The sequence below is a fragment of the Electrophorus electricus genome, chromosome 16 (assembly GCF_013358815.1).
Source record: "Electrophorus electricus isolate fEleEle1 chromosome 16, fEleEle1.pri, whole genome shotgun sequence".
NCBI lineage: Eukaryota > Metazoa > Chordata > Actinopteri > Gymnotiformes > Gymnotidae > Electrophorus > Electrophorus electricus.
In genome coordinates this window covers 3,465,514-3,490,396 of record NC_049550.1, presented here as the reverse complement: position 1 = coordinate 3,490,396, position 24,883 = coordinate 3,465,514, and the positions used below count along the sequence as shown (strand labels likewise).

The 24,883-nt window shown below is 40.0% G+C and overlaps 1 protein-coding gene across 1 annotated transcript in view; it reads right to left on the bottom strand.

The window, feature by feature from the left end:
• Nucleotides 1-24,883, bottom strand: part of hecw2b (HECT, C2 and WW domain containing E3 ubiquitin protein ligase 2b) — a 49,145-nt gene that overhangs the window by 2,160 nt on the left and 22,102 nt on the right. Inside the window, exons 3-29 of the mRNA XM_027030209.2 lie at nt 21,793-21,900; nt 21,412-21,506; nt 19,383-19,458; nt 18,018-18,187; nt 17,762-17,892; nt 16,512-16,612; nt 15,762-16,402; nt 15,207-15,534; nt 14,995-15,096; nt 14,627-14,777; nt 14,229-14,329; nt 13,471-13,595; nt 12,806-12,991; nt 12,226-12,360; nt 10,303-10,405; nt 9,992-10,088; nt 9,644-9,727; nt 9,388-9,497; nt 8,221-8,341; nt 7,992-8,105; nt 7,558-7,710; nt 7,334-7,432; nt 5,592-5,721; nt 5,335-5,481; nt 939-1,053; nt 535-620; nt 313-425 (exon numbers count right to left, since the gene is read on the bottom strand). Coding sequence (XP_026886010.2) covers nt 313-425; nt 535-620; nt 939-1,053; nt 5,335-5,481; nt 5,592-5,721; nt 7,334-7,432; nt 7,558-7,710; nt 7,992-8,105; nt 8,221-8,341; nt 9,388-9,497; nt 9,644-9,727; nt 9,992-10,088; nt 10,303-10,405; nt 12,226-12,360; nt 12,806-12,991; nt 13,471-13,595; nt 14,229-14,329; nt 14,627-14,777; nt 14,995-15,096; nt 15,207-15,534; nt 15,762-16,402; nt 16,512-16,612; nt 17,762-17,892; nt 18,018-18,187; nt 19,383-19,458; nt 21,412-21,506; nt 21,793-21,900 — 3,922 coding nt within the window. The remainder of the gene's footprint in view (nt 1-312; nt 426-534; nt 621-938; nt 1,054-5,334; nt 5,482-5,591; nt 5,722-7,333; nt 7,433-7,557; nt 7,711-7,991; nt 8,106-8,220; nt 8,342-9,387; nt 9,498-9,643; nt 9,728-9,991; nt 10,089-10,302; nt 10,406-12,225; nt 12,361-12,805; nt 12,992-13,470; nt 13,596-14,228; nt 14,330-14,626; nt 14,778-14,994; nt 15,097-15,206; nt 15,535-15,761; nt 16,403-16,511; nt 16,613-17,761; nt 17,893-18,017; nt 18,188-19,382; nt 19,459-21,411; nt 21,507-21,792; nt 21,901-24,883) is intronic.

Below are 24,883 nucleotides of genomic sequence, written 5' to 3'. Positions count from 1 at the left end.
AACAGTGCAGATCAAACTAAAATCAACAATCAAAGTTACTTCCAAAATACTTGACATTTTACATTTAGCTGACATTTTTATTCAAAGCAACTTACAATCATGATTAACTACAACTTGAGGGTTAAGGGCCTTGCTCAGGGGCTCAACAGTGGAAACTTGGCAGTGGTGGGGCTTAAACCAGCAACCGTGCAATTACAGGTCAAATACCTTAAGCACTAGGCTACCACTACCCTACCACTTGGTGGGCAACCTGACAAGACATATTAGCTGTAGGAAACTGTTAAGCATCCTTAGCAATCCAAATAGGTTTACCTGGGTAAGGAGGTAATTTTGCCCCACTTTTCCACACAGAAACGACGAGGTCCGTTGCTGCCTCTAAGGGAGGCAAAGCCTTCATAAGGAATACTGGATGTCCCTGTCACAAACTGACAATGGAAAAGCACCTTGTAAAGCACTGAAGCACAAAAATGTGTGTTATTTGTTGTGTGTATTTTTTTCTCAGCCAGTAGTGTGGGTCTTTGGGGGATGGCTTACCTGAAGCAGCCTTAATCTCTGCTCATTATTGAATCGTTCCACTGCAGCCCAGAACCAGCGAATAACAATGTGGTTGTCATGATAACCTGTAGAGAATCACCAATCAGGTGACATCAGTGTCATATATTATATATATATATATATATATATATATATATATATATATATATATATATATATATATATATATATATATATATATATATATATATATATATATGTGAAGGTAAAATGGTTATTAAGTATGATGTAACCAAACAGGCTTGGTGAATTGTAACCCAGCTATTACATCACTCACATACTTCAGCACTGCATATATTTGATTATAGTTTCAAGATTATCCCTCATGAGCTCACAACCTCTTAAATGCAAAAGTTTTACATAATATCTATAAATCACGTTACCTCCTCTGTATTCAGTATTGTTTCTCCAGTCCACCAGATCAATCTCTGCTGTGCCCGCAATCACCAACTCAAGCTCCCTTGCATCGAACACGGAGACCAGCCGTGCATCCACAACCTGCACCCATAAGTACTGTTAGTTTTTGCTTTTGTGTACAGCACAGGAAATACAGGAACTGTACGTTTTTATTTCAGCGGTCTTCAAAAACTAATAAAGCTTACTCGGCTTAGTTTATACTTATTATTCAACGATAGATTATTTAAGATTGAGGCAAATAATTATTTGTAACTGCTTGTATGAAACAAATATATATGAATATCCCATCCACATACCATTTCTTTAAATTTTGAGGCCATATATTTCATATTAAGTACTAAAGGTGTGCTGGGATACCGTGAATAACGTGAATTTGTCTGATAAAGACAAATATGGACATGTCAAAAATTAAGAAATTCTGCCTTCCAGTAAATAGTATCAGTTGTATGTGGCCAACCCTCTCAATATTTGAGTTCAGGTGTTTCAACTACACCCAGGTGTATAACAGATATATAAAATCAAACACAGTCATGCATTCTCTATTGACAAACATTAGCAATAAAATGGGTTGTACTGAAAAGCTCGGTGACTTTAAATGAGGCACTGTCACTGGAAGCCACGCTTGTCATAAGCCAGTTTGTGAAATGCCTGCCAGGCTAGATCTCCCTTAGTCAACTATATGTACTATTATTGTGAAATATTGTGAAACAAAGCAGTACACAATGCAAAACAGGTCAGTGATGCAAACTGAAGCACATAGTACAGCAAATCAACAATTTCTATAAGACAATGGAGACTACTTTACCATTAAAAACTGATCATGATTTAACTAACCAAAGCCAAGTATCCTACTAGTATTCTCATTTCATCATGGCTTCTGAGTCATTTGTTGCTTGTGTTAAGTGCAGCATCATTAGCAATAAATTTATCTCTAAGAAGTGTAGATTAATCAGTAGTTTGAATGAGAAGAATTCAGTTTTAGAAGAGTGCACTTAGGCATTAAAAAACTAGCAGACTATAGCATCAATTCTAGCAGTCCTGGGCTGAAGCAGACAGATTTACAAAGAGTAATGTTAAAAAGGTGTGTGAGGTAGTGAGCACATTGTCGAATACTACAGTATGCTTCTTTTGGCACGGCACCGAAACCTACAGCAGGTTGTGAGCACTGCACTGCTGGGTGTCTAAATTGTGCTCAGAAAACAGTGTGGGTTTTATAGATAGGTAACCAAACTCATTTTGAGTGCAGGCTTGGCCTTTTGAAATAGGATGGCATCCACCCCTCATGGGAGGGTGCTGTTCTCATTTCTGATAGCATAGCATAGTATGCTAGGCTTTATAGTGCAGCAGTAGTGGCAGTTAATTGGAACTAAACCGACTGTCTGCGAGCTGCACTGAGACCTTACCTAGGTTCTACCCTGCTGAGACCGTCTGTTCCTCATGTTTTCCAAAATAGATCCTGTAAAATCTGTGTTAAAAACTTGTGTGACACTAGATAATACCAACAACCACACTAAATGTAAACTAGGATCACTAAATATAAAATCTTTGTAATCTACATTTAAGGCATGACTGTGTACAAATTTGAACAATTGGGGGTTAAGGGCCTTGCTCTGGGGTCCAAAAATGGCAAGTTAGCAGTGGTGGGGCTTGAACTGGCAACATTCTAATTAAGAGGGATAGTACTTTATCCACTGAGCTACAACTACCAGATGGCCCACAATAATTCCTTCCTTTCTGGGTTTAGCTCTGCTCATAACCCCTGGTTTAATGGTCCTGAAGGTGCTGTAGCCACAATATATGAGATGTAAGCATTTCTCAGAAAGAGGCTTGAAGGTTAAATCTCTTGAATTCCTTATTTTCAGTGTGACCAACTCATCTTCAACCAAGAAAATTTCACAGTTGTTTATGCAAAATTACTGTCTACTAACCACTGGGCCCTTGCTTGAAATTTTCCACCTTTTATATATATATATATATATATATATATATATATATATATATATATATATATATATATATATATATATATATATATATATGAGAGAGAGCGAGAGAGAGAGAGAGAGAGAATATTCAGATTTATATAGAATCTTCTTTATATATATTTATATATATAAATTTATATATTATATATATAAATTTATATATATATATATATATATATATATATATATATATATATATATATATATATATATAAAATAACATTTGTGTGACTGGACATGTGCTCCCTGGGAAATGAATCTATGACCCATATGTTACTAGCACCATGCTCTACCTGCTCTATCAAGTGAACCAATTCTATATAAAATACTAGTATAATGCTTTCTTCTATGGAGACAACAAAACAATTTTGTAAGCTCTGGACAAGAGTGTACACTAAATGCTGTAAATATAAATGTAACATATGCATGCACTCTGTGGCAAGAGTTTGGGGAAGGCCCTCTCTTTTTCCAGCATGGCTGTTACCTTGCAAGTGCCACAAAGACATGGTTTGACAAAATTGGTGTGGAGGAACTTCAATTGCCTGCACAGAGCCCTGACCTCAACCCCATTGAACTTGACTGTGTTTGAACTGAAATACTGATTTTCAGATAGACCGTCTTATCCAACATCAATGCTTGAGCTCACAAATGTTCTTTTGACTACATTGGCGTACATTCCCATAGCTATCTTGTGGAAAGCCTTCCCAGAACAGTGGTAGTTCCAAGAGGGGGTGGGGGAAGTTCCATATTAATGTGTACGGTTTTGGAATGGGATATCCATCAAGTTCATACAGCTGTGTTGTGAAGGTGTCCACATTCATTTGGCCATAAAGTGATCAGTCATAACATTAAAACCACCTGCCTAATATTGTGTAGATCTCCCTCATGCCGCCAAAACAGCTCTGATCCATTGAGGCATGGACTCCACAAGACCACTGAAGGTGTCCTGTGGTATCTGGCACCAAGACATTAGCAGCAGATACTTTAAGTCCTGTAATTTGTGAGGTGGTGCCTCCCCACTTCACATACTTCTTCTTCTAGCACATCCCACTGATGCTTCATTGGACTGAAATCTGGGACATTTGGTGGCCAAGTCAGTACAGGTCAGAACTGTTATGTTCCTTAAATCATTCCTGATTTTTAGTTTTTACATTATGGTAGGGCATATTATCCTACTGAGACCATTGCTATTAGGGAAAACTAATGACATGAGAGGATATACTTGGTCTGCAACAATGTTTAAGTAGGTAGTAGGTGTCAAAATAACATCCACATGAATGCCAGGACCCAAGGTTTCCCTGCAAAACATTGCCCAATGAATCACACTGCATCTGCCATCTTCCCATAGTGCATCCTGGTGTCATCTCTTATCCAGGCAAGCAATGCACATACACCCATCCATTCACACGTTGTAAAATAAAATGTGATTTGTGAGTCCATGGTCCAGTTCTGATGCTCACATGCCCCTTGTAGGTGCTTTTGGCAGTGGGCAGGCGCAGCATGGGTGGATATGGGTGTATGTAGTCCCATACACAACAATCTGTTATGCACTGTTTGTTCTCACCACCTTTCTATAATGGCCAGCATTAACTCTTTCAGCCATTTGTGCTATAGAAGATCTGTGACATTGCACCAGATGGACTAGACTTTGCTTCCCATGCATATCAGTGAGCCCCATGACCCTGCTGCTGGTTCACCATTTAGACCATTTTTGGCAAGTAGTAACCACTGCATACCAGGAACATCCCAGACATCTGCCATTTTTGAGATGTTCTGACACTCAATTTTTTCCTGGTTCCAACACATCACTTTAAAGAACTGACTCTTCACTTTCTGCCTAATACATCCGACCCCTTGGCATATGCCAATGTAACAAGATAATTATGTAACAAAATAACAATGTAACAAGATAACCGCCTGTCGGTTTTAAATGTGGCTGTATGTGTGTTTAAATGAGTCAATATGTGTTTTTTAATGCAGATGCAAAAAAGTTCTTGGTAGTGAACTCTTTTTTGGTTTTGGACCTTACTGTATGCCCAACAGTTCTAGCTTGGTCCACTCTCAACTCATTTAGATGTAACAGACATGAGCTCAAGTTGGAATGCTCTTAAGTGTTATGAATACATTTTTTTTAGTTATGAACAACATATAGATTTCCTCAAATAAGCTTTTTCGACTCTAATGACATGAAACATGATCCCCTTCCACAGAAAGACACCTGTGGCTGAAGGACCTATTCCAAAAGTGAGAAAAATGCATTTAATATAAGGGGAAATCACTTTAGAGATGCAAGGCACAAGCTAGTGCTGAAATCAGCGTTTACACCACACCATAGTTATCAGTTTTTGAGTGATAAGGGAAGGGTGTCATGCTGTACCTCGTAGAAGCCGCGCACCAGGCTCTCAGTCTGCTGAACAACCCCCCTCTCTATACGCCACTTCACCATACGCTCAATGTACTCCTTTTTATTCTTTTCTGAGACAGGGATATTAGCACCTCCGGGTTTCAGCTCTCGCTCTGTGATCTGGAAGCAAACACATACAGCAATAAGCATCTCCTCAACCTCACTAAGGGGTCGTCTTTGATTAAGGTAGTCACAAAGGGGAAGAAGCCAATCCAAGTTTGCTTGCTGACCTGTCCAAACACCTCCTCATTTACAGTGAATGTGAGGTCTAGCATGTCCTCAATATCATTGTCCTTCATCCACTGCAGGCTCTGGTGGAACTCCTCATCCAGGTACTCTAGATCACTCAGATCACATGGACTGTGAACAGGGAGAGTGAGAGGTGGGTAATGAGAGCTGGTTGTTTACCTAAAATCATGTAGCACTGATAGGCAATCCAGTTAAAGCAGCCTGCTTAAATGTATATCTTGAACACATGGCAATTCTTATATTCATCTACCCAACCACTGAATCTAAAATCATTCATTTCCAAAATTTACATTCCCATAGCTGTTCAAAGGCTCATGCTGCATTTCCAATTCTCATATGCAATGGTATATATGCCATATATAGCATACACGTCTGGAGCATAAATGAAAGCAAACTAAATTATGCCACAATCTTGAATCCATCAGCCACTGCTGTTTTTTTGTTTTTGTTTGTTTGTTTGTTTGTTTGTCCTAGTTTCATCATGGCTCTGTGATCCTACAAACTTTTGCTAGGGAAGTAACTGTGCATGACTGGGCTATGGATGGCAGTTTGATTAGTCATACTCATTCCCACTGGGGTTGATTTCCAAACCATGTCTACTCATCATTAACTACTTCAGAATACAGAGTAGTTTGGGGAAAAAAGCTAACCTGAAAATTAAGATGGAAACAAAAACTGAAAGTTTCAGAAATAGAGGTCAGTTGTACAAAAATACACTTGAACAGCCATTTTTTGCCAGCTGCCAGAAGCTATGATATGTAATGATTCTGAGTGTCATACCGCCTAACCCCCTGATAAACTACACTACCCAGCAGGATGTTCGTCACCCGGCCAACAACTCATCCAACCATGAATGTTCAATTAGATCATCAACACCAGAGTATTGAAGTCACCTGTGTTCACTTAGGAATATGTATATAAGCCTGTCTAAAGCTACATTACATTGCAATGTATTGACACCAGTGTTAGTCTGAGCATACTCAGCATGTATTCCTTGATTACCTTTCTGTGTTTCTCATCTGTGATTTTTGCCTGCCCCTTTTGGATTTATCTACTTGGTTTTTGGATTGTTCTTCTGATTTTTTACTTCTGGTATTGACCCTGGTTCTGAGCACCAATTAAGATCATAATTTATATCTGCGAGTATCTGACTTTGCCTGGCCAGTCACACTGAGATGCCATGCACTTGCTTTAAACATTTAACATGTAAATGTAAACATGTAGTCTAAAGATGCCATTAAGAACAGAGAAAACAGACAAGGAAAATAAAATTATTTTCAAATTGCAGAGTAGTACACAAAGTTTCCAAAGAAACAGCTAGAGATCAGATAAGGACAGTCATCCTTTCAAATAGAGATCCTTCAACAGCTGTACAAGCAAAAATGCTTGTATGGGAGGGTAGCACTTGCACATTTGATGAAAACAAAACATTGATTCTTTGGAAACCTTGTGTATTATAATACAACCTTGCCCATTACATGCTCTTGCTTATATACCCTTATATATATCTCTATATATTAGTTATTAGTGATTAATCAAGTGACAAGGGATTGTTCAAGTGCCATACTATGATCTGGCTATACCATACCAGGTCTGGCTAAACCCATCTTTTTAACACCCAGTTGCTGACACAGTGCTCTTTGTGGCAATTAGCCATAGGAAATTGAGGGGATAAGTCAAATGATGTTAAGTGCACAATACTGTCCCAGTGAGGTATACTCACATGCGCAAGAGGCCCTTGTAGAAGGGGCGTGTGAAGAAGGCATCAAGCAGGTACTGGTGGACCAGTGCCAAGCCTAGAATACGTCCACTGAAGCGAAACCTGAGGGAGGAAAGAGGAGTCCCATGAACGCATAGTGGCAAAGTTTGTTTATGTCTCGAATGCCAAGTTTTTGTCCAACAAATTAGCAATATGTGTAGTAGGCACGAGTGGAATGTCTCACAGACCATTCATGATGGTTGTCTACGAAGGCAGACATAGGGCTGATCTGAACAGTATAGGTATCGTTGGCTGAGTACTCAAACAGGCCATAGTAGGGGTTGAAGAGCTCACGGGACACCAAGAAGAAGAACTCTCTTGATGGTCCACTGTAGTCAAGCCTAGAGATACAAAACCAAAATAAAATGCATATTGCCTTGTACAACATTTTGCTTATCATTTCTGATACTGTAAACAGGGTTTCTCATCAATCAATACTGTTTATCAACCATTACAGTTATCTAACTGGGATTGAACTGAATAACAGACTGAGGTCTATAATTAGAGAACTCCTTGTAATTCATATACTTTGTAAACCAATAAATACACTTACTTCATAAAAGAGCAAAGCAAGAGAGAACTTAACCATTAAGTGTTTTTAGTTTGCATTTCTGACACATACCCCTCCTCTCCGACAAAGCTGACATAGAGTTTACTCCGCTGTAAGTCCTTCCTAGAGTAGCACATGATCTGGTTGAACGCATCCTCCAGCAAGTGGTCCCTCCGTATGATGAGTCTGAGAAGAAAGACAGAGCACCATGCTGGGTAAGAATGGACATGGTGCACAGTGCCAACTCCATGGAGCCTGAAATCTAGGAATGTGCTCAGGCTGCAGCAGGGCATGCACTTACTTGACCTTCCCTGGACCCTGGCCATAGCCCTTGGTCTCCAGCTTACGGTAGAAGTTGCGGAGTTTGGCTTCAAAGTCTCGCTTGTATGGAGCGGGAGCACGGGCGTTAGCTCGCTGTGTTCCTGTGATAAAGAACAGACAAGTCAGCAAAGCTGGAATCAGCAATTGCATGTCTCTTTAATTTCATGATACATTCGACAAGACTTACATTTTATTCACTTTTCATTGCATTATGATGTTAATATAAAATTGCTTTATGGCAAATCATTGGGAACATGGCAGCTGATTACTTTTTAACCTTGAGACACTCTCAAGGTGAAAACTCACCAGCAAATTTCATTAATACGATGGAAAATCCCTAGATGTAATCAGACCATTAACATTCACTTTCATATGGTAATCCAAGAGTCATGAAGATTTAGTTCAAATGAAGGCTGTGATTAACACAAGCAGCCAGCAACACGTTGCACTCCAGTCTCAGGTAAGTCAGAATAACTGTTTGACACCATGCTAAATATAAACGCACATGTTATTCAACTTCCTTGAAGTCCATAAATAGAGGTTTTGTTTTTGTAGCTGCCCGCAGAAACGTTTTTTTTAAAAAAAGGTTCGGTTATACATAAAATGTTCGGAAACATTAGGTTAATCGTTAGTGTATGTTAGTCTATTTAAACCCCTGTCAGTGCGCCCCTCACAAAGTCGAGGGAGTCTGTGCGTCCTGTTCTACGCCCTGTGGCACTCAGGCAAACGTCACAGTTAGTCAACATCTGTTCCTGCTGGTCTAGAATCAATCATCAAACATAAATAAACCACAGGTAGCTATTTATCTGCATCTTAATTAGAGTGGCATTCAATTTGGCATAAGATATACTAGGATTACATGTGCTCATGGTTTAATAGCTGAACAGAAAACATTGCCAGTAGAACAAAGCCAACACATCTACTACAGACTATTAATAAAAAAATGTGGATTACATGAGTATCAAGCTGTAGAGCAAGTAATCTACAGCATGTACTTTCTTTTTTTGCAAAGAAAGCTTTCAACGCTTCAAAATCAACATTTATGACTTTGTGGATTTATTCTTTTCAAATTAAGATGGTTGCAAACATTTTTTGCCTGAATAAAGTTGATTTGAATCCAATACAATGAAACTTTGGCAAGGCTTACCAGGAGAGTTCTGGGGGGAGGAGACAGGAGAGCCTCGTGGAGACTGGCAATAGCTGGGGTGAAGAAAGGTGTGGGAGGGCACATACGACATCACTTCCTCTTCAAACAGACTGGAGGGGTGGTTGGAGAGAGCACAGCAGTTTGTTTCCTTGTTTTGAATAGATCTTCACCATGAGATACATGTAGCAGGTCAGGTGGGGTGTAGATGAATATGGGGGCTGAATTCCTTCTCAACACACATCATCACAATACAAACCTGAGCAAAATGACCAGGTCTGCATCGCTGGAGAGTCGAACTAATCCAGCTGCACCCTCATTACGTATAAACTGCACCTTCTCCCTGCAAGGCATAAACACACACACTTGAACTTTAAACTAGCTATGATTTGAACTTTAAAGTAGCCATGATTACAGTCCCTTAGAATTGTAAATGCATGCACCAGTTAACATTCACCAATTGCTCCCCACAAACAGTGATGAAAATAATGATGAATCAATCTGCCCTTAAACCATGGGGCACTTAAAGTAATAATGTTTCTTCTTTTTTTCAGACAAATTGATGCCCCTTTCATTGGCATCATTGGCCCCAGGTTCAGAACTCTACCTGAGTGAATGATTCCTGCTGAATTCCGGCTGTCTCTCCTGCAGGATTTCAAATATGTTTGGTTGCCTCAAAAACGCCACGATCTTATCATTGTAGGCTACAAAGACAAGACAATGTCAAACACGGAGAAGCCATGTTGTAATCAGGTAATTACGGACGCAAACACTTTGATCTGTTTGTACTGGTACTATATCAAATTGATTTCAATCTTCAATAACCCACTTCAAAAATGAAATAATAAAGCCAATACATATAAATGTTAAGAAATATCAACATCTCTTACAAATGACATGTCACAACATCAGACATACCAACGGGAACCAGGTCCTGGCACTGATTGCGATTGTTTGCACTGAAGGCATTTAAGGAGCGTGGCAGAACAGGCTGGCCAGAATGACAGGGATCGTCACCCACCTGGAACACAAAACATAGTCTGAGTGCTCACATATCACTGGTCCTTGCATTAGTCACTGGACATAACAGGTGTCAGCATGGGGAAGGCGATTATTAACAAAATGTTGGAGTAATGGTGTTTACTGCCTGGATTAAATATGTCAGAGCTGCGATTGTAGGGTGATCTAAGGGAATCTAGATCCTCTGGCTGTGAATGTGTAAAGTGTACATTGCAAGGCATGTGAGCATAGTCGAGTGGACAGGAATCTAGTTCTGCACTCACAGGTTGGAGCATTACACAGCCAAAGCATGCAACAGTTTGTCCCCTCATAAGTGCTTCAAGAAAAAAAATAAAAAAACAAAACATAATTCTGTTTAAAAAATCTCTGCTTGCATTATTGTATTAAGAAATAATTTAACAAAATAGATTTTATTAAGCAAATTGTAATGGTTTTTGTCTGTAATGATGGGTCAAAAGGTGCATGCCATTGGCTGGTGATGTGGGTACAACTGATGGATATGAAGCAGCACTCTGGAGCACACTCCACTCCATGGGAATACCTGCTCCCCCCACATATGTTGGTGACCATTCGACATTCTACATGCAAAGTGGTTTATAGATATTCATACAAATGCACAGGCTTGGTTATCCAGTTTGGGTATGCATGTAATAAAGCCTACATAACACCAAGTTTTAAAACAATGAATACATAAGTACCATATCAGATTAAACTAAACGATACTTACACAGAGATTACAAACTTAATTTCTGAAATCATTACATCAGCAACTTTCAATCATATGCTATGCATTCTGAAATATGGTTCAACTTAAATGCTTATGCAAGAAATGAACAGTAATTGCTGCTATAGTATACGATGCTTACAGACATTGTGCCTGACCACCACTATTAATTGGTTAACAGTTTTAAATACATGCAAATGTAGCTGGTTTGTATACATTATCTTTCATGCACTTTTCTACTATATGCTTCCACTAGCTTTGAGGATTATTGCTTTTAATAATGGGAGCATATTTGCCTTCATGTGTTAAGAAGACTTAGTACAGTAATTTAGGCACAGTATGATAGTTGGCACACATTGACACACACACACACACACACACACACACACAAACACACACACACAGCATGGATAAGCAGTTATGGGTGGCACAGTAATCAAAGTAATTGAAGGGGGATTCTGGGAAAGTAATCTCAATTTGGAAATCTGCTAGGCCACGTTTAACAGCACGTGTAAAGCACTCACCATCTAATTATTACCACAGGACAATGATACCTTACTCCTAGCTGAGTTAGAAAACATTAAGTGAATGCTGAAGAATTGATCATTTTTTAAGAAGCTTCTGAATGTAGGATTAAGCAAACATTGGCGCTTTTCCTTCAGGATGCTGCTGATTAACTAACATGTAACTAAATGATGGTCTCTTTGCATTTCCCATTCTGAACATGTTACTCTACCCCATTATTTGAATAAATGTGTCGAACATTTCATCATTGAAAACAATAGGCAGATCTACAGTGAGGACATTATGAAGGGGTTTGAGTAAACTTAGCAAATATATAAAACTTAGCATGCATATATATATATATATATATATATATATATATATATATATAAACTTAGCAATCTTAACAAGTTTATTATACACACACACACACATACACACACACACACACACACATATACATACATATACATATGTGCTAAGTTTACATAAACCCCCTTCATAATGTGAAAGGTCCTCTGCAGGGGTCTCTGGGTGAGATAGCGATGAGTGCTGTGTGTTTCAATTGGTAAATAAGGGCATCAATTGCTCACCTCTCCAGCGCTGTGACTGCGCTGGCGGCTGAGGTGCTGGCGATGGGCCAGCAGGCTGGAGGGACGAGCACTCTGCAGTGGCAGGCGTGGGTCTATGAAGGTGGTAGCACGGCAGTTATGGTCCACAAAAAATGTCTGTTTGGAAAAGAAAGAGACCACAAAAGAAGTCCAGAGAGCAAGAGAAAGCAAGTAAGCCTTAGGGACAAAAAGCAAGGGTGTGGGAGAGATAAAATCAAATACTGTGGGACAGAGATGGAAAAAGCTGGAGTGGACAAACAATTTAAGAATTTGATAAGGTGGCTTATGGTATAAGAGTATCATCTACACATCTGAACAGATACAGGCCAAGAGATGGACGGCATAGAAGTGAGAGTAAGGGAGATCTATCAACACAAAGAGCACCAGTCCAGAATGAACTTATGGTGTTCGTTTGAACCCATATCCCACCAAACAGATTTAAATTTAACCCACCAGGAGTTAATTCAGCCCTGGTGATTGGACTGTAAAAGGAACCAGGTGTAAGGGATGAGGAGGGAAAAAGCCTTTAGATTGTGCAGGTTGCGGCCGTGCTGAAGCAGACCTTGCCCGTGTGGTCATGCTTCATCTCCCAGCCGCGTGGCAGCTCCAGCTGCCTGTTGGCGAACAGGTTGAGGAAGGTGACCAGGTCCCGGTTGTGCTGGTAGCGCTCAAAGTGGTGTGCATCACGACGCACCTTGCTGATCATATGCTTCAAACATGTGTTGCTTGTAAACATGCGGTAGGCACTCTGCAGAAGTGGAGGAATGCTATTAATCGTGCAACTATGCGGTCACCACACTTGAGCTTTGCTATGTATGGACATTTTGCCTGTAAACAATTAACAGTTTACTGATCATGTTGCTGCCATGAATAGGCCACACTCTGCAGGGTCAGGTGTGGCTCTGTACAGATGAAGAGATATTTTCCCAATACTGAAGCTGGAGCAAGCACTGCCTGGAACTGCAACGATTTGTAGCTGCTTCAGCTCATCAGCTTCAAGGTTTTCGTGATCATAGTATGAACTACAAGAGGAGTACCATGCAGGGACCCTCCAAGGCTGGAACTGGAAACAGGTTACGGAAGAGCAAGATACACGCTCCTGACCAAAGCCTTTTGCATTAACCAGTTCCTAGATATCTCATCTTTCTTTCTATGACATTATATGACTTGGTTTTTGTGACTAAGAGGGTGAGAAAAGGAAACAAAAGGCAGAGCGGAAGGGCTCACGGGGTTGGAGTGAAGCACACTGAAGAAGTCGGGACTGGTGAGGAATTTGCCGCTTGGGGACTGCAGTAGCAGAGAGAGGCGGGAACGGGAGCTGGCAGGCCCTGCTGCCATTTCCCGGCGGTACTCTAGAAAATGCAGAGATCCAGGTCAGTCTCAATCTACACCTATAAAAAAAAAGCTATATGAAACTATACCCCCACATTATTTAGTTTGTCCTTAAAGAAAGTTTAAGCAGTAATTGTTTAGTGTCCAAATACTGTATCATAGGTTAAGGCATTCATTAGTGCCGACCACATTCAGTTACATTTAACTGAATTTGGCAAACACTCTTATCCAGAGCAAATTACATATTTATCAGAATGACAATGTGTGCACTCCCTTGGGACTCAAACCCATGAACTTAGTGTTACTAGCATCTGCTCTACCTGGTCTATCAGAGGAGCAACAGGAACAGACCAGTGTTTTCTACACCAGTCCTCAAACACAATACTAAGGTGCTAGTAAAAGCAATTCCTTTAAGAACAAAATAAAGAATAGAGCCCAGTGTTGCTTTTGTGGTTTATTTATTTATCTATTTTTTATCATTAGGTATAATGGTATTACACATAGTTTGGAATGATGAATGAGAAAACACAGAGTGAATCTTCCTGGAATAAGGGACCTTCAGAAATGCCACACACTGTAACCAATTGAATTACAGTAATCAGTGTCACCATGCTATCAAGTTCAAAATGCAATGTGTGTGTGTGTGCGCGTACCAGGAATATAGTTATGCACAAGGTCGGTGTCATCAGAGGACATCTCTGCACTCTGTTCCTCTGGGTGTTCACTTGTTATTGTCCTTCGAATACTCTGGTACCTGAACAGAAGATTGAAAGAATAAAAAAGGCAGAGAGTGAAAGGCAAAGAAAGAAAGGCAGCAGCATATAAATCACAAAACTAAAGGAAATGCAGGAAAGAGAGTGAAGGAAGAATGTTATCTTGATGACAGGAAAGCATTTTAGTAGTTTCCCTTTTTGTCCTGGAGAGACGATGGAATTTTGCTTTAACAAAAACCGTCTAATGTATTTTGAGTTCTTTTTTTCATCCTAATAGTCGAACGACACGAGTGTGATGTGATCCCAGGTCTGTGAGGGGGTATGTGTGTGTTTCGAACCGGCGGTTGAGCTGCTCCATTTGCTGAATGGAATTGGACCTCTGCAGGACCTGCGGTGCGGGCGGTGCAGTGGGACGCTGCCACGTGGTGGTCCTGTTCACATGGTCCACGTAAAAGATACGCCCATGGCTGTCAATACGCGCCTCCCAGTCTACAGTAACCAGAACAAGGGGGTGGTCAGTAAAAGCCCTGTCCTAAGTCTTACAGTCACACAGAGGTCATCGTAAAGTATGATTGATGTAGCAGTATAGACACATTTTAGTGTTTAAAATTTTAAGATATCAAAGAAACATGGAGGTATATCTAATAGACCATCATTATGATGGCTAGGTGCGCACACACACGCACACATACACACACACACTTACTTGGTGGCAGAGGTTCGTCCACTCTCTGGTAGCGGTTGATGTCATGGCGTACAGCAGGAAGAGACTGGACCGGCTGATGGCCGTTTACCTGAGCAGCTGCCCCTACAGCAGAACATCAAACTACACCTTAAATGTTACTTCAAACAAATGACGTTTGACAAACCACCAAAGCATTCAACATGCATTCCCTAGGAAATCATGCCAAAATGCACCTGATTCGCCATCTGTTTCCATGGCAGCTTGCGCTGAGTCAGCTGTGGCTCGTTGTGTTTCTAACGACGCCTCCTCTTCTGTCTGTGACCCATCGCCCGATTCCTGCAAGCTCTGCCTCCTTGCCCATACCTGCGCGTCTTCCTCCTCTTTGGCTTCAGCAGTAGCGTCTGGCCTTTCTCCAGGGCTGGTGCCCTCTGGTTGCTCGGCAGCCATGGCCCCATCGCTGGCTGCACTGCTGGTAGCTGCCGAAGCTTCGGAGACAGCAGTTTCCGTCCCTATAAACACGTCCTCGCTAGCGCCATCTTCAGATGCAACTCCTTCTGTATCCTACAGGACAAACCAAATTGAATATATGAATATCTGTAGCTGTTTCTTGTATGCTGTTCATTTACTTCATAGAAAATTGGACAGACAATTGTCCACACCAGTGTTCGCGATTTGGAATTTACAAAGGCACTAACAGCATACACTGGAAACCATAACAACAGATGACCAGTAGTACATCTAATCGAAATTTTATCAAATGCAAATGTTTATAAATCTAAGCCTCTAACCTGAGTTGTGGAGGCAGGTTGCTGGGATCCAGAGGAGGACTGTAAAGGGGTCTCGGAGCTCGCCACTTGCTCCTGGTTCTCTCCTGCCCCTCCATTTTGGCTCTTTGCAGGGCTGCTACTAAAAGTGGCAGCCGCTGCCTGTTCGTCCCTACTTCGGCTCCCCTCTGTCCCCTCCCCCTCCCCCTCCCTGTGCCTCCCTGGAACCCCATTGGCGAGGTGTGACTCCTGTGTTCCGTGCCCATCCTCATCTTCATCCGAGTCAATGTGAAGCATGGCGCTGAGCCGTGTGTCCGTTGGGAAGCTAGAGCGCAGCTTTGGTGAAGTGGCACCCAGCGGCCGGTCTCCGGAGTACCTTGGCCTTTCAATGGAGTCCAGGTAGTCGTTAAGGGAGACCTGCCTCTGGGCATTGCCTATGGGGCCATCAGCGGCAATGGGCCCGGTGTTCCTTGGGATCCGCTCCTCATCAGCATACAGAGGGACCTCATCGGGCTGGAGGGCTTCGCTGTGGAGGGAGCCCGCAGAGCCCGTAGGGGACGGCCCCTGTGGCACACGCGAAGGAGGTGGCAGGACATCCTCGTCATCCGACGGGCTGCCTGGGTCTCCGTTCTGAGAGGAGGCACTCACAAGAGAGCTCATAGTGTCTGATTTCAGCCGTGTGTGTGTAGGAAAGGAAATAGACATAAAACATACATGAAAATGACAATTTGACAATTGTGTGCACACAGAGTGCATGTACATGCTATCACTCACCCTCGTGTCCAGTGGAGGTGATCTCCACCCTGAACTGAAGCTGACCGCTTACATGTTCTGTGGGCAAACGGCGACACAAAGTGTAGCTGACCGGCTGGTCCCTGAAGAAACACACAAGTATCAGTTGATGTGACAGACCATGGGTAACTGCTATAAACAGACACATTCTCTCTTTCAGAAAAAGACATCAGGCAAATGTCTGACAAAAATGTCTCTTCATTTTTCCAGTCCTCTTCCCCCCCCCCCCCCCATCATCTGAAAATGCAGGCATTGTGTTTTATACATTGTGTGAAGATTTCACTACCAATGAATCAATAAAAAGGTCTGAAATTACTTTGAAAAAAAAAAAAAAAAACCTCATATGTCCACTGGTACTAAAAGTAGTCTGTGAAACCTTTTATTTCCAAAGAAGCACTCAAATGTAAATGTGCCATTCTATTATTATGAATTTCAACTGTTACATCGCTGTAGACTGAATGTCTATTTTCCTAAGTTCTCAGCTAATTTCGCTTTGTCATTATTTGATATAATATAGATGTTTCCTATCTTATTTATGTATTTGTTTTATTTAAAATAATAATTCATAAAATACAGTTGATGTATTATTACTTAACATGCTCATTGAATAAAAAGAAATAACTTCAACCCATAATAACTTGAAATAACTTGAATCACTGAACCCAGAACAGAGATTAACACTTAACTAATAACTGCTAAAATTCTAAGTTGCGCTCAGGAAATCAGGCTGCTTAAAATAATGTAGCTGAGAACTCAGTTATCATGTTCAGCCACATTTTGGTTTCTAACACAAATTTAACCTTTGTTTAGACCTTTGTTAAGAAAATATTGTTTCAAGACAAATCACTATTGGGACTACAATTTTGTACAAAGCTGCTTAACTTGTGTCTAGGCTGGTGTCTTTATTTGTGTCTTGTGCCAGCTCTAGATGCTTAACTTGTGTCTTGTGCCAGTTCTAGATGCTTTAAAATTACTGGCTGTTGAAAATGAAACTGGTATAGGCTTGGGAAACTGTTGCAGCAGTGGTGGTACTCATCTTCATGCAGAACAACAGAGTTCTCAGAACAAAGCCTTGTAACTCCATATGAAATAATGTAAAAACTTTGTATTTTACCTTAAAGTTACTACACAAGGTACACCAACCCTGCAGTACTATATATACAGTCATAGTGAACAACAACCCTATGGTACTATATATTGCAGTGATAGTGAACAACAACCCTGCCACATGCCTTTCCAGCAGTCTCTGCACAGGGATGGTCAGCTGGCCCAAAAAGCGCTTGATGATTGGTCGACTTTTGGCAAATTTGTCCTTGACCTCAATTTCCAAAACATCTGTCATCAGTGCAACAAAGGTGTATTTCTGCAAGAGAATAGGTAAAGAAAAGCCATGTGTTTTAAATATAGATTAATACATGAAGGACAGAATGAGAGAAAATGAAAGAGAGAAATAAATAAACAGAATGCCCAAGTGAATGTGTAAGTCACCTCTCCATGCCATACAGGGTTGGTGGTGTTGGATGTGATGGAGGATCGCCTCTCTTGACCATGGTGACTGAAGGTGGGGAGACCACTCCTTTTGCCTGGCTGGATGCTCATCTTCAGGTAAGGGTCAGGGTTAAAGAACATGCCCTTTTTTAGCCCCTGAGCATGGATATCTTCACAACAAAGGATGAGTGTTGAAATCAGTTGCATATATACACACACAGCACCACAGCTATATATTAAAACCTGAAAAAATGTGCAGAAGCTAACTATAACAGTAATGCACCATAACGGGGGAAAAACACATTTACATATTACAACACAGTAGACAGTATAAATATATTCTATAGACTTTAGATACATTTTATGTACAAGACTATGATGGAGTTCCCTTTCTTAAATGGACTAGGTAAACTGTTTTAATTGGAGATTTTTTAAAAGCATAATCTAAAAATCAACTTCAATAAGCATGTCTGGGATTAAAAATGCAACAGAGAATGAACAATTATGCAACTGCAGAGATGGCATTCATTTAGGCTGTGACTGAACTGAAATCACAGTTTGAAAAGATAATTATTTTGCAATGTCTGGAGCCAAAGATGGCACCCTTCTACAGGCTTAAAGCCTTTAAAGTTGTCGTGGAATTTTGCCCAAACTGAGGACAGAATTTGTCAACACTGATACATTTTTGAAACTCATTACTGAAATAGGCTGATGAAAGGCACAGATTTTTTTTCTCCATTTAGTCTTTGTTACTATATTATAATGTTGTGTTTATTGTAAAGCACTGATGTAATGAACATGATTGGTTTGGTTTAAAACATGTTTTGTAAGCTAACTGTAATAAGGGAAAAGTTCTTATGAGAAACAGAACAAACTCTACAAACTATCAGTGGGGACTGCTATGTCTTTTGTAGTTTGCTCTGACCTTCCTTTTCACTGGAGTATAATTAACATGGTCTTTCTCAAATAAAGTAGCTGATAGAATTTTCAAATAGAATATTCCTCTTTATGCACTTTGTGAAACCGGATCTTTTTGGTAGCTAGAAATTCTGTTCAGGTTTAATCATATGAACTCATGTCTCGAGGCCTTATAGAATGTTGTTTTAATATGCACAGACACTTTCTGTCCACAAGGAGGCAGTGCTGATGTTATGTAATTACTATGTACATTACATTACTATGTACAGTACTATGTAATGTACAGTACTATGTAATGTGGCAAGGTCAGTTTCACTTAATGAAAATAATTACTTAGTAACGCTTAACAATAATTACACCCTCCCCACTTAATTTAGCTCTGGAAATCCAAAACAGTGCCTAGCTATTAGACACCCCTCACCCACACAGCTGTCAGAAAATACATACCCGATAACGTGAAGCTGACGAGTTTTCGACAGTGCTCAGTCACAGACTGGCCCTCTGCCTGCCCTTCCACTCCAGCCTACGGCATGACAACACATGCACACATACATTTCCAATGTCTTTAGTGCAAAGAAAAATGAAATTAACTGAACAGGGAAGAACATTCCAAGAAAAGTTCAACCAAAGTTAACACTCTGCACTTCACCCTGAAACTGTGTTGAGTCAGGAAACAATAAGTAAACCAGTTACAATCAGTAAGTAAACCCATTAAGATCGGTAAGTAATCCCGTAAAGATTGGTAAGTAAACCCATTATAATCAGTATTCCTTGTCGTGCTAGGATAGTCTGGTCTCAGAATGCAACAACAAAGACAAGACTGTGTGTCAGTCAAACTCATAGCAGATTTATTGGGGCCACCTGAGATGGACGAAGACAGGAAGAGGAGAGACAGTAAGGCATGCAACAGTTTGTATGGTATGATGTGCAGCTCACTCATGTTGGTTAAAGGTTGTTAATTATTGAACTCCATTGTAGTGCTCTGGCATATTACCGCATAGCCTGATTCATTGGCTCTGGAAGATTCTATGCACACATGCATTAGCTAATGGAAGATGGCAATGTGAGTACAATAGAAATGAAGACACTTCCTGATACAAGCATTTAAAGACTGTTGTGTCTCAGTAGTGGAAAAATCAAAGTTCAAAAACTTTATTTTGTGCTGCTCCATTTCTCTACGATGCTCAAGAATGAAAGTATTACCAGTTTTGATGAGTATACACTTTGGATTACAAGTTTCAGTACCCAGTTAATACACTTACTGCAACTTCAGTCTCTGACATCAGAGATTATTATTTTTTTTTTTATCATCAGAGTGAGGTTTGGGTGGCCCTGTTGTACTGCTCTGCTATGAGACCTGAGCATTTCTCACTGTGGGCATGACTCTCAGCAAGAGAACTCTTAAAGAAGTAACATAAGAATGACTGGAATATTCATCATCTACACAACGGGCTCCAGCAATAGGAAAAATCGGGCTTGGGGGAGGGATGTTTTAACAAGTGGTGATGCTGATTGAGAACCAACATCTGTGCATTGTTTGACACCATGCATTGAATAGTCTTTGAACTTTTCTCGGGTTCGGTGTGTGTCTCTTTTAAGTGAACTTCAAAGTGTATGGGAGAGTGCCTTTTACAGTGGGCACTGCCCTCGAAGCATTCTTGGCACACTAGTGAACATGATACTCTTCTTAGAACTGGCCAAAGCTTCCATGAACACAGGCAGGCCAGACAAAGACAGAGATGTAGATGGAGTGTTCACATACTAGATAAACGAATAAAAATTTGAATGAATACACCAAAGATTACATGCCGAACTTGAAAAAGACCCATCAGTCATTTATATTATATAAGTGGTTTGCCAAAACATGCATTACTCTTAGCAAGTGCATGCATAGTAAATGTGTTCGATGCTGCAAAAGTCCCAGACAGGTTATAATAAACCCAAGTAGCATGACTTGCTATAAGCACTCCCCTATAAAACACACAAGAAAAAATTATCAACATCTGTACTGCGTCAGAAAAAGGTCATTTAAAACTAAAATTCAGCAGGGCAAAAGGAAGAGACAGTTTATAAAGTCTAGTCAGTGAGCAGACTGGTTCTAGGCTCCACAGCTCCACAGATCCTTTAATTAATACCCTTTAATTAGTATTAATATCTGAGCTCCTCTCCAGAGTTGATGGACATTCAGCCCTCAGACATACTGCTATAACCACAAATGGGGGAAACAGTTTGCCTAAGCAAGGCCACCTTTATTATGGTAACATGTATACTGGATTAAACTTTATTCTGATAACATAAAGTAGATTAAACGTTTTCAAGTCACTTCTTAGGTATGTCACACACCAGTTGCCTCTGCAAAGGATAGCATGACTGATGCTTTTTTTCCATCCCCTGTGGTGGCTAGTGTAGGTTTGTGAATGTATTTGGTAAGGCAGTGCTGTACTCCTGGTATGCCATAGACTAATCACAAGCTCACCAGCACGCCAGGGTTCTTTATAGTGATGCAGGGGGTCGTTGCTCTCAGGGCTCCGCTGACTCCATGGTAATACTTGAAGCAGATTTTGGTCTCAGCTGTGTACCATCACACATGCACACACCAACAACACAAAAGGAACACAGTATAACAGTATGTCTGAATGCTATCATAGATACACACACTGTGTATGTATGTATGTATGTATGTATGTATGTGCGAGAGAGAGAGAGATCAAAGAAAAGAAAGAGGTGTATGTATCTATGTATGTATGTATGTATGTGTGTGTGTGTATGTGTGTGAGAGAGAGAGAGAGAGAGAGAGAGAAAAGAAAAGAAAGAGGTGAAGTGGGAAATAGACTGCTAGAAAGACAGAACCACTCACCCTCCATGAAGTAGGGCCCAGGCTCCAGTCGCCAGACGATCTGGCCCCGCTGAGTCCCATTCACACCACGGTTCTTTGAGTCCCACACATTAGCTGGACATGTCTCATCTGTGAATGCACAACCCAGTAAGGAACCATGACAAGACAAAACTAATTTTGGATTTTCCTTCTGCTTATTGATGAAATTTAGGCCTACACAGATTTGACTTAAAATGGAAATTCTGCTTCTAATTTAAAATGATTAAAGAACGGCATACATAAGTCTTAAGTCATAAATTACTGCAGTAATTGATAACACCTGATGCAATAATTCAAGGTCACAGCATCTTTATTCAAGATTACAGTAATAATACTATAGCAATAAGATTACAGTAATACGGTTCTAGAGATTTTGTGCTGATGATGAGGACCTTTGCTTGGTGCTTCTTGTCTTAATGTTTCCCATCTTGGTGTTTCCTGTCTCTAAAGCTTGTACTTGATCAAATGTGTCTCTGTAGCCACGGCAGTATTTTATATCATGGCATATCCAGTTTTCTATATGTGAACTTCACCAAAAGATTTCTTGATTATAAGATAAAATGGTATTTTGTGTGTGTTTGCTCTTTTTTTCCCTTTTATTTTGTATTGTGGATGCTAGCTTGGAAAACACATGAGATGTCTGTCTGTAGTTAATGCTAGCGAATATTTAAAAGTACTGTATCGTGCCCCATATGCTGTTATTGGTCAAGGGACATTTGCTGTTTAAAAGTTCTAATTTATTAAGAAAAATAAATTGTGAACTGTCTAATTTATATGTAGAAAAGTAAACCATTACACTGTCACATTCAGTATTTTTATTATGATACAGTGCATCCAGAAAGTATTCACAGCACTTCACTTTTTCCACATTTTATGTTGTTACAGCCTTATTCCCCTCAAAATTCTACACACAATACCCTCCCCCCCCCAAAAAAAAATAAAAATAAAATAAATATATATATATATCACATGTACATAAGTATTCACAGCCTTTGCCATGACACTCCAAATTGAGCTCAGGTGCATCCTGTTTCCACTGATCATCCTTCAGTTGTTTCAATATCTTGATTGGAGTCCACCTGTGGTAAATCCAGTTGATTGGACATGATTTGGAAAGCCACACACCTGTCTATATTAGGTCCCATAGTTGACAGTACATGTCAGAGCACAAACCAAACCATGAAATTCAAGGAACTGTCTGTAGACCTCTGAGACAGGATTGTATCAAGGCACAGATCGGCGGAAGGGTACAGAAAAACCTCTGCAGCTTTGAAGGACCCAATGAGCACAGTGGACTCCAGCACCCATAAATGGAAGAAGTTTGGAACCACTAGGTCTCTTCCTAGAGCTGGCCACCTGGCCTATCTGAGTGATCGGGGTAGAAGGGCCTCCTTGGTCAGGGAGGTGACCAAGAACCCAAGGGTCACTCTGACAGAGCTTCAGTATTGCTCTGTGGAGAGAGGAGAATCTTCCAGAAGGACAACCATTTCTCCAGCACTCCACCAATCAGGCCTGTATTGTAGAGTGGCCAGATGGAAGCAACTCCTCAGTAAAAGGAACAAGACAGCCCACTTGGAGTTTGCCAAAAGGCACCTGAAGGACTCTCAGACCACGAGAAACAAAGTTCTCTGGTCTGATAAAACAAAGATTGAACTCTTTGGCCTGAATGTCAAGTATCATGTCTGGAGGAAACCAGGCACCACTCATCACCTGGCCAATACCATCCCTACAGTGAAGCATGGTGGTGGCAGCATCATGCTGTGAGGTTGTTTTTCAGCAGCAGGTACTGGGAGACTAGACAGGGTCAAGGGAAAGATGAATTCAGCAATGTACAGAGATATCCTTGAAGAAAACCTGCTGCAGAGCACTTTGGACCTCAGACTGGGATGAAGGTTCATCTTCCAATAGGAAAACAAAACTAAGCAACAGTTAAGATAACAAATGAGTTCCTTCAAACATTCTGTGAATGTTCTTGAGTGGCCCAGCCACAGCCCAGACTTGAACCCGATTGAACATCTCTGGAGAGATCTGAAAATGGCTGTGCCCCGATGCTCCTGATGGAGCTTGAGAGGTTCTGCAAAGGCGAATGGGAGAATCTACCCAAAAATAGGCATGCCAAGCTTGTAGCATCATACTCAATTACAGAGGCTGTAATTGCTGCCAAAGGTGCTTCAACAAAGTATTGAGCAAAGGCTGTGAATACTTATGTATATGTGATTTTTTTTTAAATTAATTTGCAACAATTTCAAACAATCTTTTTTCACTCTGTCATTATGGGGTATTGTGTATAGAATTTTGAGGGGAAAAAATGAATCTAATCCATTTTGGAATAAGGCTGTAACATAAAATGTGGAAAAAGTGAATCTGAATAAAAGTGCTCTGAATACTTTCTGGATGCACTGTATATACCTTTATGAAGCTCTGTGTAACCTTTAGAAAATTGAGTACCTCAGCCATAATAAGGTAAGCAATAATACAACAAACTACTGTAGCTACATTTTAGTGAGAACAGCACATAGCATTACACAACTGATATTTTTGGCATGTGTTGTTGGTCAGAAGGTAAAGGAGAGTTAATTCATATCTGCATGTTTTGAATTATCTGTACATAAAAGCAGAGTCAGAGAAAAGTACACACACACACACACATATATATATATATATATATATATATATATATATATATATATATATATATATATTTCATATCATAAAATATATATATATATATATATATATATATATATATATATATATATATATATATATATATTTTATGATATGAAATATATATATATATATATATATATATATATATATTTTATGATATGAAATATATATATATATATATATATATATCTATATATATATATATATATTTTATGATATGAAATATATATATATATATATATATTTTATGATATGAAATACATCACTCTACAGTATGCTGAGCACAACACCCTCCACTTCTCTAAAGTAAACACAGTACAGCACAATAAACACAGTAATGTACACCATTGTAAGTGCAGTAAAACTACTATAGTACTGTAAAGTATCTTAGAGTATCTTTTTT